At 36.4% G+C, this 23,156-nt stretch overlaps 3 protein-coding genes across 3 annotated transcripts in view; all 3 read right to left on the minus strand.

Moving 5' to 3' along the window:
* kcnh4a (potassium voltage-gated channel, subfamily H (eag-related), member 4a) overlaps nucleotides 1-10,752 on the minus strand; it is a 40,276-nt gene extending 29,524 nt beyond the window's left edge. The window contains exons 1-5 of the mRNA XM_079874957.1: nucleotides 10,623-10,752; nucleotides 9,155-9,916; nucleotides 1,312-1,545; nucleotides 1,044-1,175; nucleotides 817-941 (exon numbers count right to left, since the gene is read on the minus strand). Coding sequence (XP_079731083.1) covers nucleotides 817-941; nucleotides 1,044-1,175; nucleotides 1,312-1,545; nucleotides 9,155-9,230 — 567 coding nt within the window. The 5' untranslated portion in view covers nucleotides 9,231-9,916; nucleotides 10,623-10,752. The remainder of the gene's footprint in view (nucleotides 1-816; nucleotides 942-1,043; nucleotides 1,176-1,311; nucleotides 1,546-9,154; nucleotides 9,917-10,622) is intronic.
* A 636-nt stretch (nucleotides 10,753-11,388) lies between these two features.
* On the minus strand, nucleotides 11,389-15,068 carry hcrt (hypocretin (orexin) neuropeptide precursor). The gene is made up of 2 exons (XM_079886714.1): nucleotides 14,984-15,068; nucleotides 11,389-11,890 (listed from the first exon to the last, which is right to left on the minus strand). Exons 1-2 carry the CDS (start codon nucleotides 15,041-15,043, stop codon nucleotides 11,459-11,461), a joined length of 492 nt encoding a protein of 163 aa, XP_079742840.1. The 5' UTR covers nucleotides 15,044-15,068; the 3' UTR covers nucleotides 11,389-11,458.
* Nucleotides 15,069-17,294: 2,226 nt separating this feature from the next.
* LOC307165641 (inactive phospholipase C-like protein 2) overlaps nucleotides 17,295-23,156 on the minus strand; it is a 72,483-nt gene continuing 66,621 nt past the window's right edge. The window contains exon 6 of the mRNA XM_079883485.1: nucleotides 17,295-18,313. Within this exon, the coding sequence (XP_079739611.1) occupies nucleotides 18,119-18,313 (195 nt within the window). The 3' untranslated portion in view covers nucleotides 17,295-18,118. The remainder of the gene's footprint in view (nucleotides 18,314-23,156) is intronic.

A 23,156-nucleotide genomic window follows, 5' to 3' on the forward strand; every position in this document is an offset into this window, starting at 1 on the left:
GATCTCACGATAAAACAGCGTCTTTTCAGTTTCGAGTCAACTAGTAGACTAGTTGTATCATTTCTTCCGATACTGCCCTCTGTAACCGGTAGGCGTGGCTTTGGAGTGGCCTCGTAGGTCAGCGAAGCAAGTGCATTCTGGGAGTTGTTGTCTTTCATCCACATGAGACAAAAATACATTTTCTGGCTTTTCTCAGTCTAGAAGGCACCAACTTCTAAAATAATACATTTCTACTACATAAATGACCCAATTTAAATACACATTCATCTTCACAGCGGTGAAATATCCCTTTAAGTTTATTTTTCTTGTTTTAAGCACAAGTTAGTCATAATAATTTGAAATTTACAGAGGTTTATGCTTAAAGCTAGGAAAACGTATTGACAATAGGATGAGCAAAACAATTTTTAAATACGTATTCTCTGAATTCAAGTTTATTTTCTTCTTTTTATTTACTCAGGCATTTTTCTAATCTTTCATTACTACTGAAAGACTATGCATCTTTAACTTGATACCAGATTACTAGTAACTTACACAGCCAATACATGAGAATATTATAAAAGCTTGTGTCTGCCACAGAATAAAAAAAAAAAACAAAGGTAATTGCGACTATTTTATCTTGTATTTTATCACAATTGCGAGTTTATGTTCTGCCATTCTGACTTTATAGCAGGCAATCCTGAAAAGTCACATCAGAATTGTGCGATAAAAAAAATCGCAATTACCTTTTTTAATTCCGTGGCTTTCATAGAATATTGATTCTGTTTTACTACACAAAAATAAGTGAGAATGATTGTTGTGAGTTTCATATCTGCTTACATTTGGCAGCTTCCTTTTGCTCCTATTGGTGAACTGACAGGTCAGGTGGTACAGAACGCTGCGGCCACGCTCACGAGCTTGACTCAGATGAGTTCGACCGGACTTCCTGTTGTGAGCACCATCCTCTGAAACAAGTAAGAAAAATTAAGTGTCAAAATATCAGATACCAAACCTATAAAAGATCAACTACCATTTGGATCAACTTTGCTTCGTTGGCTCACAGTTACCTTCTGTGGAGGAGCTGGGATGTGATTTGCCATACGAATCAGTGATGTTTTTGAAGGATAAGAGAAAAAGAACAACTTCTCCTTTCTCGTTTTTAATAGGGACAATGTCCAGCAGACACCAGAATGTGGTACCTGGTCGCAGAAGGCAAACCGTGAAAGCTTTAGTATTTAATCCGCCCACAACATCTCATTTAATGATGTCAATCATACAGATCTCGACATTGTGTCCAATGCATTTTGAAGAATTATTCTTTTAAGTGGTCTTTACCATTCTTCCTGTAATAGCGGACCTCCGTCTGGAACTCTCTCTGTCCTTCCAAGGTTTTCTCCACCTGCTGAGTGACTCTCTCGCTTGTTTCCTGTCCGTGCAGGAACTGACATGTGCATGTCTTCTTCATTACCTCGGTACGTGCAAACCCGGTGAGCTCGCAAAACCCATCCGAACAGTACACGATGGGGTACCCGCGACTCCCCTGAGCATTTCCCAGCAGGAAGTTACTGTCTGTACACACCAAATATAGACACACAAAGGAAAGAATTGGAAAATGGTGAGATGTAAAAAGTCACTTGCTCTGCCTTTCATAAATGCACAAAGTAAATTCAGGATGTTCATCATTATCATATAGAACACTGTGTGCCATTTAGTACTCTCATGATTCCTGCCTTTTCATTAACATGCTAAATATAGATTTCCTGTTTTATTCGGAATTCTTTAGATCACTGGTAGAAAACTAAAAGATCTGTGTACTGTTTCCATGGCAACTTTGCTATTCATTTCCCCTAAGTTTTGCAGGGGTGGTGGTAATTATATAAGAATTGATTGACTGTGGGTGTTTGTGCATGAGTAAAAAGAAGTATATGGTTCGTGATCCTAAACAGCCTCCTTTCCCTCATGGAATCAATGTATTGGTTCCAATTAAACCGCCCTGAATATGTACACAAAAGACTAGTGGAAATAATATATGAACCGAAACTCAGTGTATTTGTTCTCTAGTGATGAACAAGCATACACAGAATTATTTTTTTCCACTCCATATTTCGTTCGGTCAGTCATTCAGATGAGCTTCGATAAATAATCTTAATAAAGCCCTTATCAAACATTGTTAAAGAGATTGAAAGCATGCAATTGATTGGTATCATGTTACTCTTTACGCATCTACAATATACATTTCATCCATCAATGTGTTCAATTGTTCCATGTTTGAGTAAGAATCAATAGACGGCACTGGTGCATAAAAACTATAAATAAAGCTTGAGTAAGCTAGATGCATGACCTCACCATCGACCTCAGTCCACAGATCAACTCCTAGTGTGAGTGCTGCATCTGCGCCACCGATTAATGAACAAATAAATGAGCGGGAGTATGAGAGTATGAAGCCATTGAGGTTTCTAAATGAGCAAATAAAACTATTCAGCGGGATCAGATTTCATGTGCGTACAATAGAGAAAGGCCCTTGACATCTGATAGGGTTTTGCTTCATCTGTTACTAATATTATTTCATACAATGATAGTATTGATATAACATTATTCTGTTACAGTTGACATACAAGATTGTATGAGAGATTGCCAATTTGTCTGCTCGTTTTTAATGTTTATCATTATCAGAGGCTGGAATCTGTCTGTGGTATCAGATAAGCTAGAAAGAATGCGGTGTGTTAGACTACTCTAGATGTAAAAACAAAATTATGCCTAATATCAACCTGTAGAACTAGATCAAGCCCAAAAAAGGCCAAAATCAGACAAGTCAACGTTAAAAAGAACATTGTGTTTTTGAAATCTGCACAGAAACATTTCAGGCTTCAACATTTGCATAAGACGTACAGATTTGTTTAGAATAGTTTTTTAATATGAATGATCATGTAATGCTGAACTATAAGTAGGCATAATTGAATTTGTAAATTTTACATCTATATGTAATCTTAATTCATTTAAATGGAAATAAATTAAAAATTGGATATTTACACACACATGCAGTACATATACACTCACATTGTATGTGTAAACTTGCTGTATTCACAAGTTTTTTTTATAGAGAAAAAAAAGTTGGTGTTCAAACTATGTGTGTATGTGTGGTTATTCACACATACAGTCTTTCCCTATAATCCGTTCAAATAGACACTGTTAATGCCACAGAAGTCAACTGTTTTGACAGATTCAGCTTTCCAAGATGGTGAGATGATATAACTTCAGCTACAAAAACTATCATTATGTGCTGTGGTATTCAGGCAAGATGTTCTTATCTGGTTGCTATGGAAATATATAAAAAAAAAAAAAAAAAAAAACATATGTCAGTGTGCTTATTTCTGCCACTGAGGTTACCAGGAAACTGCCTACAGTTTATTTTTAATATAAACTGTGAAGACAGGTTCATATCCCTGCATTCTAATGGAAAATATACACCAGTACATGAAGTTGGTTTTTCAAAAAAAACCATGCTGTGACATTTACATTTACGCACTTTCTTCAAAAGTGGCTAACATCGCAGTACACAAATAACTGATAAAAGTTTAGGTTTATTTTTAAGTTTAAGTTAAGTTTATTTATTTTTAAAGAAATGAATACTTTTACTCAGCATCAAAAGTTTCAGTAACGTATAATGTTACAAAAGATGTCTGTCAAATATTGCAAATGTTTTGAACCTTCTGTTTTGAAAAAGAAAAAAAAATAATCCTGAAAAAAATTATCATAGTGTCCACAAAAGTGTTTTCAACACTGATGATAATAATAAGAAAGGTTTCTTGAGCAGCAAAGCAGCATATAAGAATGAATTCTGAAGGATCACGTGACACTGAAGACTGGAGTAATGATTCTGAAAATTCAGCTTTACCATCACAGGAATACTTACATTTACATTTTAAAACATAAATAAATCTGGTACTGTGTAGTGTATATTTCTGAAAAATTAAACAAACCGTTGCATGCATCACATGTGCCTTCATGCAAAACATGCTTAAAGTTTTGCAGAACACCTTTATCAAATTATTAATATTTTGCTATATGCATAACATTAGCAAACTTTCTTTCATTTTAACTTGACAGTATTCAGGTCTAAGTGAAAGGCTGAAAAATATTCATTACTGCAAAACCCCAACATCCAGGCTACTTTATGATATAGACAATAATACATGATAAATACAACCCTCTGGTGCTCTTCGGTCACTTTTGAAAACATTCTGTTTTGATTTTTTTTTAAATCACAAATCAACTTTTATGGCATTTGGACTGTGAACACAGAAAAAAATTGAGGGCATGATTCGAGCAGGCTAAGTGGTCGTAAAAAAATAGTCACACTTGTGCTCTTCGGTCAAAAATGACCGACCATAGGAAATGAATGGGAAATCGACAAAAACACAAAAATTCTCTACAAATCGGCCACGATGCAGTAAAAAGGTGCTCAGCAATGAAGGGGTGAAACTCTAAAACATCAATAGTGCAAAACAGAACCACCCACCCACCCACCCACACACACACACACACACATACACACATACACACACACACACACACACACACACACACACACACACACACACACACACACACACACACACACATACACACACACACACACACACACACACTCACAATTATAAACACAAATGAACTGGTAGGGCTATTACCATACAGCTCAGTTGAGTCAGAAGACTGAAATAAGAGGTTGAAATGAGATCAGATCCAGATGGATTAAGCTGTGATAAAGCATTACTGTTTATTTTTGTACATTTTTTATTGATTTTTAATGTTACGTGTAACAAAATGCTTTATCTGTATTCAGGTTTGACTGTATAATAATGATGCAAAAATGTGTATACTTCAAATCAAAATTAAACAATTTTTTATAAACCTTGACAAAAAGTATTATTTGAGAATTTCTAAAAAAATACATTCAAATCCACATCTTAAAAGTAAGTAATTTTGTCCAAAAACTACTAGAGAATTCACAAGCCTCTCTATAGAGAGCTATACAGGCATCTTGTGGTAACACCATGAAATGACATGTTTTATTTTATTTTCTCTCAACAGATGGCGCTAATCTGACTTCAAAACTTGGATTAAAAAGGCCTAGGGCCCTATTTTAACGATCTGAAACGCAAGTATCAAGCGCAAAACGCAAGTAACTTTGTGGGCGGGTCTTAGGCGCTGTTGCTATTATACCGGCGGGATAAATGACTCTTGCGCCCGACGCAAATCTAAAATGGGTTGGTCTGAAGTAGCTTCATTATTCATAGGTGTGGTCGGATCAGAGTCGACATCTCACATTCCCTTTAAGAGCAGGCACGCTTGTTCCATGGCAGATTGCTATTATAACGTCGGATTTGCCAGGCGCACGCTAGGAGCGGTTCACAGCCGAGGAGACCGACGTTCTCGTCAGGGCCGTAAAACACAGAGAAGTGACATTGTATGGGGATGGGAGAAACCCACCCAAATTAGCTTCGGTTAAACAGGCGTATAAAAATTTGGGTAAAAGTGTAAGCTAGATTTATGCCTATTTTTTCACATCTTCATGGACACAACAATGATTTCCCTCGTGTGTTAATATTTTTCCTTGTAATAATGTATGGTTTTCTAAAAATGAGAACTGCTGCGTCTGTGTGTAGATGAGATAAGCAAAGTGTATGCGCGTTGTGCACACGCTACATTGATTATGGCCAAGCATGCGCCCTTAAAATAGCATATGAATAACATGCGCAACGCGCCCCTGACTTTAGACTAGGTTTTTCCTGTTCAGTGGCGGAATTGTTTTCTAAACCTGCAAAATAGCACCAGGGAACGTTTGCGCCGGAACACGCCTCCTCTTTTCGCTGAACCGCCCCCGGGAGCGCAAGTTCATTTCCTAATTTACCGACGTGCGTCTGTGGAGGGAAAAGTCCGCTGTGCACGGGTGCAAAATAGGAATGATACATGCGTCTGTGTACAAAGTCAATTGTGCTGGGTGCAAGATAGGTCCCCTAGTCTCTATATTAATCTAAAATACTGCATTAATTGAAAAAATATTTTAAAAAACGATTTTTTTTTTATTATTTTCAATGGCAGAAATTAACCATAATTATTGCATGAATATTAATTAGTACCATCAAATCTTCTAAAAATACAAAAGAAAAAATATTATTGAACAAAAATATATTACATTTGTTTTACAAGGGGTGGGTTCACCTGGTTAATTTTCAGGTGTCCAGTAAAAGATAACAAGTGTGACTACCAAATGAGGAGCACCAGAGGGTTAAACGAAGAACAGGCTGAAAAACACAACATCAACATTAAGGCCTTGTCAAGCACATCTCTGTTCTAATAAGCCTCTCCAGATCTTTAGTCGGCCGCAGCTAATTAAAAGTGATTTAAGTGATTATGAAGGAGAAAGAGAGAGAAGCATACACATATTCAACGTCACGTCTTTCACTCACGCATGCACATACTGACACTGAATTTAGACAGCCAGTGTTGTTTAGGACGAGTGTGACACGATAGCAGGAGGTTGTTCTAAAAAGTAAGAGAGAGCAAATGGCCAGCGTGACATTTCATAGTGTGAAAATCTGTCCTTGGGAACGGCAGCGGGAATGATTCATATGATTTATATGATTGGCTGTAGAGTGAGTTAAGGACATTGCTTTTTTAAAGAGGATCACACAGAGACATTGTTCCTCAGCGTCCCCCAGAACATCCCTGTGCACAAAAAAGCATCAGCTAAGGAGGAGAGGACAAGAAAGTCTTTTGCATGTTTTAGTTAATTTGACAATATCAATATTTCTGCTTGTTGTGTTGATCCTGTTATTGGTTTGTCATTTTTCTTGTTTTAATAGCCTCATGCATAGAAGTGCTGAGAAGGTGAAAGGCTATTGGTGAATTCTCCTGAGAGCTCATTAAGAGACTCCTTACTGTCTAACCAAGAAGACTGACACCAGATGCTTCAATGTATCTGATATTCGGCCAGGTTAAAGATGGTGCGAGCTCTTATTAGACCAGAATATGCTTAGTGACTGTTTGAAATGGAAAACTGTACCCAGAAATCGTAAATTACAAGTCAATCATATGGTAAAATGTCTCTTTTCAGACCAGAACTTGATGTGAAAAAGCAAAACGAGACACGGACTAATGGTGTGTTCACACCAAGAGTGAAACCGATGACGATCATGTAATGAGCCAGTTTAACATTTCAGAGTGAATCCAATTCAAATTTGTTTCAAATCCATTAAGTTGTCTGTAGTGTGAACAGTAAAAACTGAAACAAGTCTTACAAATCATTCAAAGCGTTTTGAAATTGGATGCTTTTCAGTTTGAACAGTGAGATTGGACTGGATTTGAAAAATGAGTGCAGTGGGTGCAGTGAACAAAGCATTGACTAAAGGGCTGTTCACACCAAGAATGATAATTATAACAATAAAGTTTTAATTCTGTTGGGAATAGGGAAACCCACACTACAATTATAACAGAGAACTGATATCGCTGGAATGATGTTGAATCACTTTCTGAATGTTTTTTTCCCTTTTTCCAGCAGATGAACGATACATCCACTTGGCTTTAAAGAGCTTGAGAACTTAAAAGTGGTATACGTCATGACTGCAGCTCACACTTAAACAGAATGTTATCGTCCATTGGTGTGTATGCTAAAATAGTTATTGCTATAGTTATCGTTCTTGAAGTCAACGGGCCTTAACCTACATGAGGTGAATGAACTCATTGATGGTGTAAGTCAATGCATCTCATACAGTCATGTATTGACGGATCAGTCAACACTGACTAATACCATTGTGTCTGTCAGTTGCGAGCGGATAAGGCAAGTTCAACACTTCAGCACACTGTATCGCACGTTTGCGGTTTAGTCATGCTCACCTTCATGGCTTTAGTACGCTTTGAGTTCTCTCAAAAGACATGATGGCAGGTAGAGAGGGAGTGAGGACCACTTATACAAAATTATCCCATCATCTACTGGCCTCCATCATTTATTCGCTTGTATTTGCACAGAACTGTAGAGCATAACTCCCACACTACTGAACATTGAGTGGTCGTTCATGCAATGAATAACACTTCAGGGTTTTTTTTCCGAGTAGTTCTTCTCTCAAATGTACACACACAAACAAATTCAAACAGCTCAGCCATGATTTATGCACACTGCAAAAGATCACGACTCCAGAACAATACCGAATACAATTCCTCATCTGACCTACTGACACAAAAATAAGACATTCAACCATTAAGAATGGCAACATTTCTGCCTGCTTCATGAAGTGGAACTGATGGTGAATTAACATATAGTAAACATTATAATTCTTATGATAACCATAGTTTTTTAATCTAAGCATAAAGATGATCTTATGGACACAGGACTCCAACAGCTTTCTCTGAACGAAGGTACAAACTGAGTCTGCCCAGAAAAAACATTCTGTATTCTGCATAAATATAATATTGTTCATAATTATAACATTATGAAAAATATTTCATGAATAAAAATGTTTTATCTAAAATGTAGTCTAGCCTTCGCAGAAGGTAATCGAAATAAAGTTGAATTAATATAAAATAAAGATGGAAGATGTAATCTTAAGCTTGAAGTGTTGCTTTGGCAACTAACTGAATGAAATAAGTGGAAGTAATAAAATGACTAAAACTAAAACAGAAATAAATATACATTAAAGATAAATGGAACTATTTAAAAAGAAACCGAACTAACAATAATGACAAAAGCACATTCAATTACTAAAACTTAAACTAAAACTGAAAATTTTAAAAGAAAAGCTAATTCAAAATATGAATACTCTAATAATACACTCTCAGAAAATAAAGTACATAATTGTACCTTTAGGGATACAATGGCTTGTCACTGGGGCTGTACCCTCAAGGGTACAATATTGTACCTTAGCCTTTAAAGAAACGGTACATATGTACCTTTTAATGCTTTTTGACCCTCAAAACGGTACATATATGTACCTTGAGGTCCAATAATAAGCCTTATGGGGTACGTTAGTGTAGATTGTACCTTGGGGGACAGAAATGGACTCCTACTGTACCCCTTTTTCAATAATACTAAAATAACACGTCTTCAAATGCCTTTCAGGCTCTTTTACACATTTCTGCAGAGAAAGAGCGTGAAAGCTCAGAGAAAAGCAGAATTACTCACGTGTGCCATCAAAGCGCTTGGCGATGGTGTCAAGAAAGGTGTTCTGAGGGGCCAGGAGCCCTTTCATCACTGGCATGATGACAAATCCTCAGATCTTCATCGCATACAGAACAAGAAAGAAAAGCGAGAGCGAGAGAAAGTAGAGGGGAGCGAGGTGAGGTGATTTTGTCCGAGGTTCAAACTGTGTTGGTGTCTGGCTCATACAACGCTTGTTAAGGACGTCTGAGTTCAGCAGCAGCAGCAGCAGCAGTTTCACTTCAATCCTCCATGTCTCTGCACTTCATGTTTAGGAGCGCTCAGAAGCTACACTAAGCTCATGGTAGGATGCATTCTTGATGTCCAGCAGTCTATGTCCGGATGGTTAAGTTCGTGGGGATATTGTGCTCACTTTCTACAGCCCATCAGTTTGGTACAGCTGTTCTGCACGCTCTCTTCAATGAAAGAGTCTTCTTCTCTCAAAAGCAGCTCAAAACATGGACTTCACCTCTTTCCTTGTTGCTTGCATTCAATCTCTGTCTCTTCAGTGCCTCACTTCAGTCTTCACACAGCTTGTTCACAACTCACTATTTCTTTGAATTCCTTTTTTTTTCGTTGGTTTCTTAGGTTGTCCTATGAGGTAGGATGATTCTTTTCACCCTTCCCTTCTTTTCATCAGTGGTGTCCTCTCTGAGGCAGGTGCACAATCTCTACTGCATCTCTCTTCCACTCACTGCTATCTCTCTACTCTTCTGTCCCTCCCTCTTTCTCTCTCTCGCTCCCACTCTCTTTCAAAAGGAAGAAGCACAAAGAGCAACAATGAAAATGGCTCAAGTAGATCACAGTGAAAATGGTTTGTGAAAATTAAATGAATAAAAATAAAAATTTATTATTATTTTTCTTTATCTGAAAATGATTGGAATATATGTGTATGTAAACATATTATTTCTATATACTGTATATATATTTCAAACATTCTCAGATATAGAAACTTAATTTTATATATATATATATATATATATATATATATATATATATATATATATACATACACATTTTTATAGTAAATTGATTACAAATTAATAATAATTAAATTTACCTTAGCACTGATTGTTGCTGTGTGGATGTAATTTTATATTTGTTTGCGAGACAATAATCTGCCTGAAAGCCTGCAGAAAAATCTTTTGCATATAACCAAATTAATGTGGCACAAGCAGATCTCTCCAGTGACTGAGCGACAGTTATAGAGGCTGTAATGGGAGCAGTACGGAGTCTTAAAACCACAAATAAAGACACTTTAAGGGCTGAAGTGGGTTTAAAGGGACAGTGACATTATTAGAAACACAAGAATTAGGTGCAGAGAAAGAGAGGTGGTGCGAAAGGGAAAGCAGAACAGCCATCTGTGCTGAGCAGATATTTACATATATTACCAGACAAAAGCAACATCTCCCACAACACACACAGGCATTTCTATTTGAAAGGATAAACTTACTGGCAGGGCTGCAGGAACTATCTGGAAATGTGTTGTTTTCACAGGCAGTGGGGTGGAGGGATAAAGCATGGGTCTTTATGAAAAGCACTAATTATCTCCTAAGTGTCAGGATGAGGCAAGCTGTCACATTGATACTGGGGCAAGTTGTCACGTTTGTGTATTTCATGAACCATTAAATATCACATAGGCCTTATATTTTAAATACAGATATGTCGTGGAAGAGTTACACCCTCACCCCTTTGTGAGTTTTTAATATATTTCTCGACCAGAAATGTTTTCTCAACTTTATTGTGGTGATATTTTACAATATTTACATCGCCTGCCATCTGCTGACCACAAAACATACTACACAACATTACTGAAATTCAACAAATCATCTTTATAAAACAAGATAATGCTTCTGCCCTGACCGACTATTATAAAATGAGCATCATTAACATCTATTAAATTTAGTTGTGTTTTATTAATGAGAACATTTCACATATCCCACTGAGACCGGTAGGCCTACTGTTCACTATGGGAAGCAAAGGATTTTGCATTTTTGAGAAAGCCAAAAGAGAATTGAGTTTTAATGTTTTTTTTTTTAATTTAATGAATTTTTTATTTACGTAAAAAAAATAAGTCCAACTTTTTATAAAACACACAGCACACATGCGATTTATGTTCGAAAAAATGTTAAAGTCTCTTCAAGTAGCTAATGTTAACCACAAACATTTTTTTTACTTAAATCAAAAACGCTATTTAAAAAAAAAAAAAAAAACATTAAGAAGCCTTCCGTATTGGCAACTGACGCCACGAATGAACAGCTTTACTGTGGCTTTTAAAAGCGACAAGTGTCATCGTGTTTCATAAGCGTCCAAATCTTCTGGTCTCAGATATTTCATCGGACGCTCCAGTCCGAGTCTCACGGGCGCGCTCTCGGTCCCTCCCGCGTGCACGAGCGGCAGGTGTCCACCGTCCTCGAACCTCTTTCCCATAGTCAGGATTCCCGCGGCTTGATTCCGTGAGCCGTGCAGGAGTTGTTGCAGGCGGTATTCGACGCGTCTCTCGTCCACTTTACGTTTGCCAAGTGTTAGAATTCCGACAGCAGCGTCGTTATTAAAGCGACCGAAATGCCTGGCGATGGAAGTATCGTTTCGGCTTCCCGCGCGGCACAGCAGCTCGTAAAATTTGCAGGACCTCGAAGAGCTCGTGCAGCAGGAGGCCACGCCCTCAGCGTCTCGTGCCACGTGCGCCACCAGCGCCATGAAGAGGAGCAGTTGAACTCTCTGTGTAAAGAGAGGACACATTCAGTAAATGCTGAATATTATATCATACCTTTGAAGACGTTGTAGATAATAACATTCAAATCACAAATGCAAATGATTTTGTATGGTAACTTGTATCTGATTTTTATTATTGAAAATGATTTAATTGTGTTTTTATACCATTGCTGAGTTTGTTGCTGACAAAAAATAGAAACCCTTTACCACTCTGAATTAAAATAAAATAATACCAATCAGCTACAATGGGTTCATAAAACAATGCAACTGGTTTCTATTTCTTGTGTTTCTTTATCTGATTGTTACGGAAGTTTATTATTTTGTTTTCCACCCAATTACTCAGTTGGTAGCCTATACATGAAAAAAAAAAAAATCTTTACAACACTAAAATAAAACCATATAAAAGACCAACCAGCAATAAAATGGTTTTTATTTTCAATAGGCTATTTTCAATCGGCTATTGCAACTGTATTTGTTTGTTTGTTTTTATTGAAAATGATTTTCTTTAGTTCATTATTTTCAATGTCCTGATAAAAATAGACATTTTTTAGACATAAAAGTAAATAACACACACATATAGCCTATGTGATGTAGTGGTGCCTGGAGAAGTGGGTATTCTCTTAATTTATGCCCCCAATATTTTTTTTTAAGCGTCCTGCAGCAAAGGATGAACGTCTTGGATATTAGTTCACCCCAAAATGGGCCAGTAGCCTATATTTACACATTATCACTTAACTTTTGCTGCTTAACTTCACAGATAAAGGATCATTATGAAATTAATATTCAGAACAGGAGCAGTTTTTGCAATTAATACTGGCTTTTAATTATTTATTAATATTAAATAATTATGAATTTTGAGTGACTATTCCTTAGTCCATCCACACATGAAAATTGGACAACTATTGAAGGGATCACTGCATCACTGTCTTTACTGGGTGCAAAGCCGTACGCAGGGTTTTATAAATACAGAGGTCCCAAAAATGATCTTGCTAGGGGGGTTCGGGGGCATGCCCCCTCGAGAAAATATAGATTTTCCTGATCTCGACATGTGCATTTTAAGGTGTTTTGAAGGCCAAAAAAATGGACAACAGTAGCTTTAAAAGCATGTCAGTGGGCAGTAGCATAAAGTATTTTATCAGATATTTTTAAACATGAGAATCAGTTTAAATGTCGCAATGAATGATCCACACTACAAAATGGAAATGCAGAATGTTTATGCTTATTGTTGACAATACACAATCACATATTCGAAACGGGAATGGCCTTTAAATAAGAAATGATTCAAGGATTATTTTGCATAGATGTTACATTTCAAACAAACACCAATGCAATCCTTCTGTGTCCAGAGGCATATAAGCAATTATTATGAGCATCAAATATCAGTTTCAGCTACTTTTTCTTTCCAAAATTAATCAATGTTTTTGCTTTTGGACTAATCTGTTCATTTAATCAATGGTTCAATTGCTCACTCATAAAGACAGTCACTTGTCGCCACTTTCTGGCTTAATGATGCAAGTTGCGTAAACACAGACAAGCGGAGTGATACAAACAGTGAAAAGTCTCAGTGCTGATACTGGGGAAATATTCGAACACATTCGAGGTAATGTTATACAAATACATTTATACATTATATTTATAATAATAATTACAATATATTTAATAGGGTGCTTGTGTTGTTAAATTGAGCTTATAGTTTCCACTGTCTTTGATCAAACTTATTATTTCTGTCGGTCATTTAAAACTTCGATCGAAAAACAGCTGTTTTTTTTCATTCAAGCGCGACAAGACTAAAGAGACTGCGCTGTATGCGGTCACACGGCTTTCATAGTTTTCAGTTACGTGACTGTTGCGGAGACCTGGAGCTGTTATTTTAATTTTGTATTTAGTTTTATTCATATTTTGATTTTGAATTAGTTTTATTTTTAAACTTTCGGACACTGACAACGCGCTGACAGACAGGACCGAGCAGGTAATATTTAATATGAAACAAAGTCTCAACTTTCAAATTTGGTCAGTCAAAGAAAATTAAACAATAAAAAGGCCTACCGTTTTGTGGCTCTTTAATGTGTCGTGACTAGATTGCCTCAGTTAAAGCCAAGTTCAAATCCACCGACGTTAATCTACTAACTTATGGAAGCTTGTTTCCGCCACAAAATAAAACATTTTAAAAGATAATTGCGTCTTTTTATCTCACAATTGCGAGTTTACATCTCGCAATTCTGACTTTATTTCTCAGAATTGCGAGATATAGGCCTAGTCAGAATTGCGTGAAATAAAGTCGCATTTGCGCGATATAAAGTCAGAATTCTGACTTTTTTTCTAGCAATTGGGACTTTATATCACGCAATTCTGACTTAATAACACGAAATTCTGAGTTTATATCTCGCAATTATGACATCTTTTCTCAGAATTGTGAGATATAAACTCACAATTGTGAGATATAAAGACCAATTCTAAGGGAAAAAAAGACCGACTTTTTTTTTTTTTTAACTCAGAATAGTTTAGGCCTATATCTCACAATTCTGACTTTATAACACAATTGCGACTTTATATCGTGCAATTCTGACTTTATATCTCCCAATTGCGACTTTATTTCTCAGAATTGCGACTTTATATCTCGCTATTGCGAGTTTATTTATCAGAATTGCGACTTTATATCCTGCAAATGCGACTTTATATCTCGCAATTGCGACTTTATTTCTCACAATTCTGACTTCATATCTCGCAATTCTGAGAAAAAAAGTAACATTTCTGACGTGATATATCGCAATTGTGAGAAAAAAAAGTCAGAATTGTGAGATTAAAAAGTCGCAATTATTATTATTTATTTATTATTCAGTGGCGGAAACAAGCTTCCATACTCTCCCGACTGCTTTGTCGGACAAAAATTGTGGATTTTGATTGGTCAGACTCAGATCGCATGTCAATCAAACTCCCTGCGAAGGATGAATTGACGCTAATTTTTGACACCCATTGGTGTCAATGACACTTTATGATCAGCATGAATGTCATTGCCAATTAAACAGTTTTATCCCCAGATGTAAACCTTAAAATGGGAGCCTTCAGTTTAAATTGCTGAAATATTGTATGAACTCTTACCTTGGCTGTGCAGTCCATGAGTCTTGCTGCTGCCCCGGTCTTGTTGTAGACAAATGTCATGTATCTGATGGACTTGATGTTTAAAGTCGATGATCCTTTAACTCTCTGAGACGGGACCAGTGTTTTTATACAGACGTGCCACCCACTGCTCCAGCCTCTGAAGTTAATTATAGGCACAAATGATACTGACAAAATACCCAGCTGAAATTACCCCCTTTATTTCTTCAATGTCATGTTTCTCATTTGAAGCTGGATTATATGATACAATAAAGAATTGTTAAGGTTGTTTGTGTCTTTGTCATTAGCGTGTAACCAGGATTGCCTGTATCCAAGTAATTGTACATAAAGCTTTTTAGAGGGGCAGACAAGCTTCATTAGCAAATGCCATCAGAATGAGTGTGACAAGGCCTTGACTTAATTAGCTGCAAATGTAGAGGGTCCTGATACAGTAACAAAAGGCTGAATGGAACAAATGAGCAGCAGCGTCACTAACGAATAAAGGGAAATATGGATGGCAGGATGCCTTTGTGTGAAGCAGAAGGTCAGAGAGAGGTCAGTTAATGATGAACGTTACTCTGAACACATACCGTACCCCTGGCCTGCATTACACCACAGAGGAAGGTCCATTTATTTATGTGTTGTGGATTGCATGAATAATGGCATTAACATTAACATGTAAATGGATGTCTTTGGATGAAGTCATAAGACACTACAAGAGAACCCAGACATACTCTGGAGTCTTTCAGACGGTTAATTATAAAGAAATGTGTAGAGAAATGCAAACATGAAGGAATTCAAAATTGATGCCACAAATATCATCTTAGTTGCAAATGTCTGTATATGAATGGTTTGTTCCAACGTCATGTTCCAAAGTTTGATTCCCAGGAGACGCACTGACAAAATTATTTTTATGAATGCACAGTCAGTCCACGACATTTATGATCTTCTGTCATCTACTCTAATGTTCAAAAGTTCAGGGTCAGTTAGATTTTTTTTTTTTTTTTTTAAAGAAAGGTATTACATTGATCTAAAGTGACAGTAAAGACATAATGTTAGAAAAAAGATTTCTATTTCAAATTTTTTTTTAGTATTTTTATTTGGATTTTACATTTTACAAAAAAAAAAAAAAAAAAAAAAACGAAAGAAGACAAGATATATTTAGAAAATATATACAAATCAATGAATGATAATATTAACAATACAAATTATTATTAATAATCAGTATCATCAACCACTAATAATGATGGGGGGGGGGGGGGGGGCTAAGAACATGAAAATATATCAGTTTCCTCAAAAATATTAAGCCAAAGAAGCAGAACTGTTTTCAACATTCATAATAATAAGAACTGATTGATTTCTGAAGGATCATGTGACACTGAAGATTGCTGAAAATTCAGCTTTGTAATCACAATAAGTTACATTTTAAAATATATTCAAATAAAAAATGTAAACTGTAATATTATTTCACAATATTACTATACGTATCGTATTTTTGATCAAATAAATGCAGCCTTGGTGAGCATAAGGGAGAAAATAAAAATCTTACCAACTCCAAAGGATTGATGTCCTTTGATATTCTGAAAATGTAATGCAACACAAGTATAAAAAAAATGACCTGGAGACATTTCTGTTGTCATGTGGGCTTTATAAACGACAGACATCATCTCAGTAAGATGTTATTTGACATTAATGTGACAGTAAACACCCAAATTCTTTGACCCAAACTATATCTCCCAAACATTGACACTTCCTGTTCCAGTGAGGTTGCCACCAATGAAAACTGGTACAGAATGACACTAGTTTACACAATTATAAAATAACCTCAATTTTAATTAACACCTACCCACAATATTAACAGCAGTAATTACAATATTCATGAACAGGGTGTGATGTGTTCTTAACGAGATGGTCAAGTGTCTTTACTTTGACTTAAAATGATAAATTCTTCATTTATTGAAATATTTATTTGCTTTTCTGATCATCAGTGGAGCTTTTCTCAACAACTGAGATCTGTATTTTCCCAGAGTTTCTAATCTTACCAGTAGAGCCTATCTCAATTGGACGTGTCCAGTTTCCAGTTTAAAAACGATATACACACTTTTCCCTATTCAAAATACTTCACATACGCATCACACATACATATATATATACATATATATATATATATATGCACGCACACACTCTCACACACATGACACCTAGAGAAAGGACCTTTTAGGACCAAGGTGTATTGAGCTTACAGTTGTAAAATGAATAAAAAATGCGTAGAGAAGCCAGCAGGGGGAGTGAGAGAGTCTTCAGTTGGTTCTATCATGTTAGTGTGAACTGAGGAGGTGTAAACTATGTTGGTGTAAACCTTTGCCTTTCACATGTACTTTTTATTTTCTGTTCTGCTCTATTTTTACTGAAGCTCTCTTTGTTCTCTTTGTTAGCTCAAAATGCTATACTTCTCTTTCAGCTGAGTAGTTTTGCACTTTTGGAAAAATCTTGCTCAATCTGGAGGTTTAAGATTGATACCCTCCATGCGGTTTTGGCCAATTTTAGACTTACTGCAGCCTAACATCAAATTTCACAAAAGATGATATTTTGAAGAATATTTCAACTGTTTTTATCCATTCAATGAAAGTCAATGGTCTCCAAAACATCTTTGAATCCCATTGACTTTCACTGTATGGACAAAAACCACAAAAACAATTATTTTCAGCATATCTTCTTTTGTGTTCCACAGAAGAAAGAAGGTCATAAAGGTTTGGAACAACATGAGTGAGAGTAAATAATGACAGAATTTAAATTTTATCCCTTTAAATGAGTGCAAATGAGTGAGATTTGGGGCTTGTGGGAGTCGTGGCTAGAGAAGGTGATCACAGCTAATTTTCAACAGCAGCTGTGTCACAGGAGTGCAGGTCACTGTAATCCTTTATAACACGACTATATGGTGGGGGTACCAATCTAAGACCCGAGCCCGGCAGGCATTGCGGAGCTGGGAAGAGAGTAAAGTGCGCTGATCAAAATTAAACTGTCTCCAGTGTGTCCTTCACTGACTCAATGCACCTGACTCTTTCCTTTACTGATCCCTTTCTCTGGACTAAAGAGGCCCCAGATTGTTTTCTTTCTCTCTCTCTCTCTCTCTCTCTCTCAGTGCAGGGTGGTGCTGTCCGTCTCAGTCTCGTGGATGGTGTGGAGGGGCCGCGCATGGGGCGGCAGTAGAGGAGAGGCAGGGGACGTGGAGGCTCCGTTCTTGGCCAAGCCGCATGAGTGAGCAGCACACTGAATCTGTCGCAAAGTGTCTACCGCTTCTCCTTTCGCGTGCTTCAACAGGTCTGCCTGGCCCTAAAAGACAGGACAAAATAGAGAAGTTTAACCACTGATGTTCTCACTAAGTCGAGAACTTCTGAAGTTGCAGAAAGAAAGAAAATCCATGCAGGAGGTGTGATCAACTGTGATCTTAACATAGTATGAAGAAATCTTAAAACAAAAAATTTATTACATATTTAAAAACAACAAAAAACAAAAAACACTAACACACACACACTTTCTGTTTGTGTTTATTTTCATTTTCATGGACTTTTAATTTGTTTCTCTTCAGTTACCCGTTTCCTTTTTTCTAGTCTCCAATGGACATTAATTTAACAAGCACAATTGTCTGTATTTAGTTCATTATCATTGTGTATCTAAGTTCCTCTTTGTTCTCTGTTCATTTTTCGGTTCTCATCAACATATGAGTGAAGTTTGGTTCACTTGTTTTATTATATTTATTTTAGTAAATAAAGACTGAAGTTAGCATCTTCGTCACGCCGGCTAACTAGCACCTCACCATTCAGTGACACACACACACACACACACACACACACACACAATTTTAAAAGTTATTTAAATTTTTGAAAAAAAAATAGTTAAAATTAAAATAATAAAAATGTCAAAATAAATCCATATATTAATTAAATATAAAAATTATAGTTTACATAGCATGTTTGTAATTGCAAATAAAACACCCTAAAAGAGGATTTGGCAAAATCTGACAAACAGACCAAAAACTGAACTGTTCTGAATTAGATGTTTTTTCATTTTTAAAGAAACTGTTTTGAAAAGAATGCCAGTGAACATGCGCAATAGAAACAAGATGAACAAAAATTAGACAGAACATTTCCCATCCCGCCAGAACAAAATGTGAAAATGTATATAAAGTTAATGTTTAAACATAAAAATAAAAACACTTTTGAAAGAAGTGCTGGATGAAAATACTGAGAATATAAAATCCTTTTATGCACTGAAAGTATCCAGCCTGCAGGGGTCAGTCTAACACTAGATGGTAAAGTCGGTGGCACTGCATAAACAACAGCAGTGCTAGAATATTCCCAATAAATCACCGCTCTTTCTGGAAACGTCCCAGAAAGGACTGGATGAAGGGGACAGAGACGGTGTAAGAGGATGGGACAGGGAAGGGAGGGGAAAAAGGATCAGGACAGTTTGTCTTCTCGTCCTGTGTGTGTCCCTTAAATCAGTACTGTATGTATGTATTTATGTGTGTGAGAAGACATTTTGAAGGGAAATAATAAATAAATGCTAATATACAAGGACATATTACCAAACCATGCAAACCTTCACCAGCAAAACATGCACAACCGCACATAAATTTGCTTTCTATCTCTCTCACAAGGACACCAGTTCTTCCCAGCCTCGATTCTTGATCGTTATAAATCTGAGCGTTGGACAAAACTAGCGATTTCCCTGTCAAATGACTAGATAAGAAATGATAAAATATGATAGAGTGAAGCTTATTTGTCTATTTCAGCAGTTAAAATCCAGATGTAACCAAGCTAATTTCTCAAAATGACTTCCCTTGAGTTATCATTTATGATTCAAACATGAACCAGCCGATGAAGAGCTTTCAGGACATGGTGGAAAACTGCACCATGAGGTCACCTAGCGTTCCTATTAGAGAACCAGAGTAAAACAAAATTAACTATGCTCAATTTGATGACAACTCCCAAGTAGAGCACTGCAACATCAGCTGCACTGCGTTTCTACTCATTCAGACTGCAGTAACACTCTTTTATACGCAGGACAGGACAGGTGAGACTAATACAGGCGGCTGGATGCTTTTCCTGCATGTGCTCCAATGTGGATCCTCAAAGGACACCTGCATGTGTGCCCAGAGCTGAAGAGGCACCTTGACCTGGATAGAGGAGTCTTTTGCCATAAATAAGTTATACATTTTAAAACGGATGAATTATGCATACGGGCGTGACGCATATAGACTCTTAGGCTGTGAGGAGAAGAGAGGCTAAGAGCACTGCAGCGAGACAAGGTGGTACATACTTTATAAAGCCTGGATGAAACGCTTCTATGTGCTGGGTGACAGTTTGATGTCACTTCCTGGAGTAGTGACTCGTCTAACTCCTCCAAATGTGTCACACAAGGTCAAATTAAGCATTAAATGAAGTGGTTTAAGAGCACAATGAATAACACAGTATTTTAAATGAATCTTTTTTTTTTAAGATCTGAAGTAATTTTCATAAAAGCCATAAAAAAACCTGCCACTGCCTGCTTACTTGGCAATTAATGCCACTTAGGTTTGCTATTTTGTTGTGGCAAACTGGGGACTATAAAGGGGTCTGTTCAAAAAAAAAAACACTCATGTCAACTCTCGGAAAATATTTTAGCATGGTAATGGATATGACAATGTTAATGTATTTGGTCTTGGCGGAATAGATCTGCTACACTGCTACACGGAGCAAGTGCAGGAACTTACTACTGCCAATACATACGCAGATTACGCTGATGTGAGTATGTAAAACACACTGCTGCTGCACATATAGCAATAATCAATTACACATAGCAGATCTATACAGGTGGAGCTGGGGAAGGTGGAGGGCTTTAGACGAACTCTGAAAGCGTGCTGCAAACTGCTATAGTGAATGGTTACCAGCCATTTAAATGTTGAGCAGCAAGCTCATTGGCTGCAGATGCGACATGAACCAATCACCTTGCTAAACTTATTTCACCTATTTAAAGCTGCAAATCAGTTTGTTAAGGGCCAATCAGCCTGTGCCTTCTAGAGTTTCATGACAGAACTTGGCATATATACATATATATATATATTAGGGCTGTCAAAAGATTAATCGCGATTAATCACATCCAAAATAAAAGTTTGTGTTTACATAATATATGTGTGTGTACTGTGTATAATTATTTTGTATATATAAATACACACACATGCATGTATATATTTAAGAAATATTTGCATACATATACTGTATATATATTTATATAGTTTATATTATATATAAATTTATATATTTTTATATATAAATAACACATTTTCCTTAAATATATACATGCATGTGTGTGTATTTATATATACAAATTTAATTATACACAGTACACACACATATATTATTAAAAACAAACTTTTATTTTGGATGTGATTAATCACGATTAATCTTTTGACAGCCCTAATATATATATATATATATATATATATATATATATATATATATATATATATTAGAGGTGGGCATAGATTAATTTTTTTAATCTAGATTAATCTAGATTAATTTTGAAATTAATCTAGATTAATCTAGATTAAAATGGCTCATTTGAATTCTGCCGAAGGCATTCAGAGTATGTGTGCTACCCAAATAATGACTATAAAAGTAAGTCTTTGAGAACGGGTTTCTCAAGCCAGGTGGCGCATTAGACCAGGTGCTCATCTCCTGTTTCCAAAATGCATCACAAACTGCTTGAGAAAGCTGTTCTACTCATAGACTGTAAAAGGTTACTACTGTACTGTTACCGTCCGTAGGCAACATTAGGTAGGCCTATGTTATTATCATCTACTATAGGCTATCAATTAGGGATGGGCGATAGGGCCTAAAATCCATATTGTGATATACATTGCAGCCTCTTGCGATAACGATATTATAATAAAACCATTTCAGAACAGGTTACACAGACCCTGCTAAACAACTGCTAAATGTTTTTTTTTTTTTTTTTTTGAAAGGGTGTATGTAGTTTTGAGAACATATATTGTGCAAAACTGTAAGTATACAACATAATTTTGCAGATAAATAAAATTTAAGTACACTAGCTGCAGAGACTTAAGTAGGTCTAATGTTTATTATGGCTTGGAGCTTATGAAACCCCAAATTTAAAATTAGAATATTGTCTAACTGATGTCTTTTCAGTTAAAAAGAAACACAACAACGATTCTTAAAATCGGGCGCTTTTAATAAAAAGAGATTATGTGCTACACCACTCACTAAAATATATTGGGAATAATACGCGCGCGCTGGTATTCAGTGATATGTTTCGTTTTGAATTTGAGGTGGTAGAACGGATTAGTCGTGTGTTAACTTACCGAACTGTTACACCACACAGTCTATGTCGGACGGCTTAAATACAAACCAAGTCCAAATAATGGATGTTGCACGGATCTTTTACACCAGCTTTCACTTTCAGCCGTGTTTACTTAAGATGACGACGAATATGATGCGTTGCAGCCGGGTGTTCCTCGCGGCCGCGGGTAGATTGCGTCATCATAGCTTGTGTAGCTTGAGCCAGCTCCCAACCCAACTTGGAGAATAGATTAACGGCGATATTTTTTTTATCGCGCGATAAGAGTCTCGCGTTAACGCAGCGCGTTAACGCCGATAACGGCCCACCACTAATATATATATATATATATATATATATATATATATATATATATATATATATATATATATACACACACACACACACACCATGAACCCTGCAGGGAGAGTAATACATTTCAAGTTTGGCTTAAAAATGTATGTAACTACATTCAGTAAATAAGTAAATAAATCAGCTCATGCACACTAGGACACACAAACAGGAAGGATTATGTGAGATACACATAGTTCAATCCCTTTTAGGCCTCTTTAGTGCTTAAATCCACAACTAGACCAGAGACCCATCCGCATTGTTGTTCCGCAATTTGACACTTTCATTAACACTATCACACACTAAAGGTGACATCTAATCTTTGTTCCCACTGTGTCCGGTTCTTTGTTCCCACTGTGTCCGGTTTATCTGTTTACATAAGTATGGACACAATTAATCTGTTAGAAAACATGGCACTTTAGCAAAGCTTATCTTATCATGAACACCATAAATAAATCAACACATCTGCAGAGAGATAAAGAGAGAG

Source organism: Squalius cephalus, assembly GCF_949319135.1.
Source record: "Squalius cephalus genome assembly, chromosome: 1".
Classification (NCBI taxonomy): domain Eukaryota; kingdom Metazoa; phylum Chordata; class Actinopteri; order Cypriniformes; family Leuciscidae; genus Squalius; species Squalius cephalus.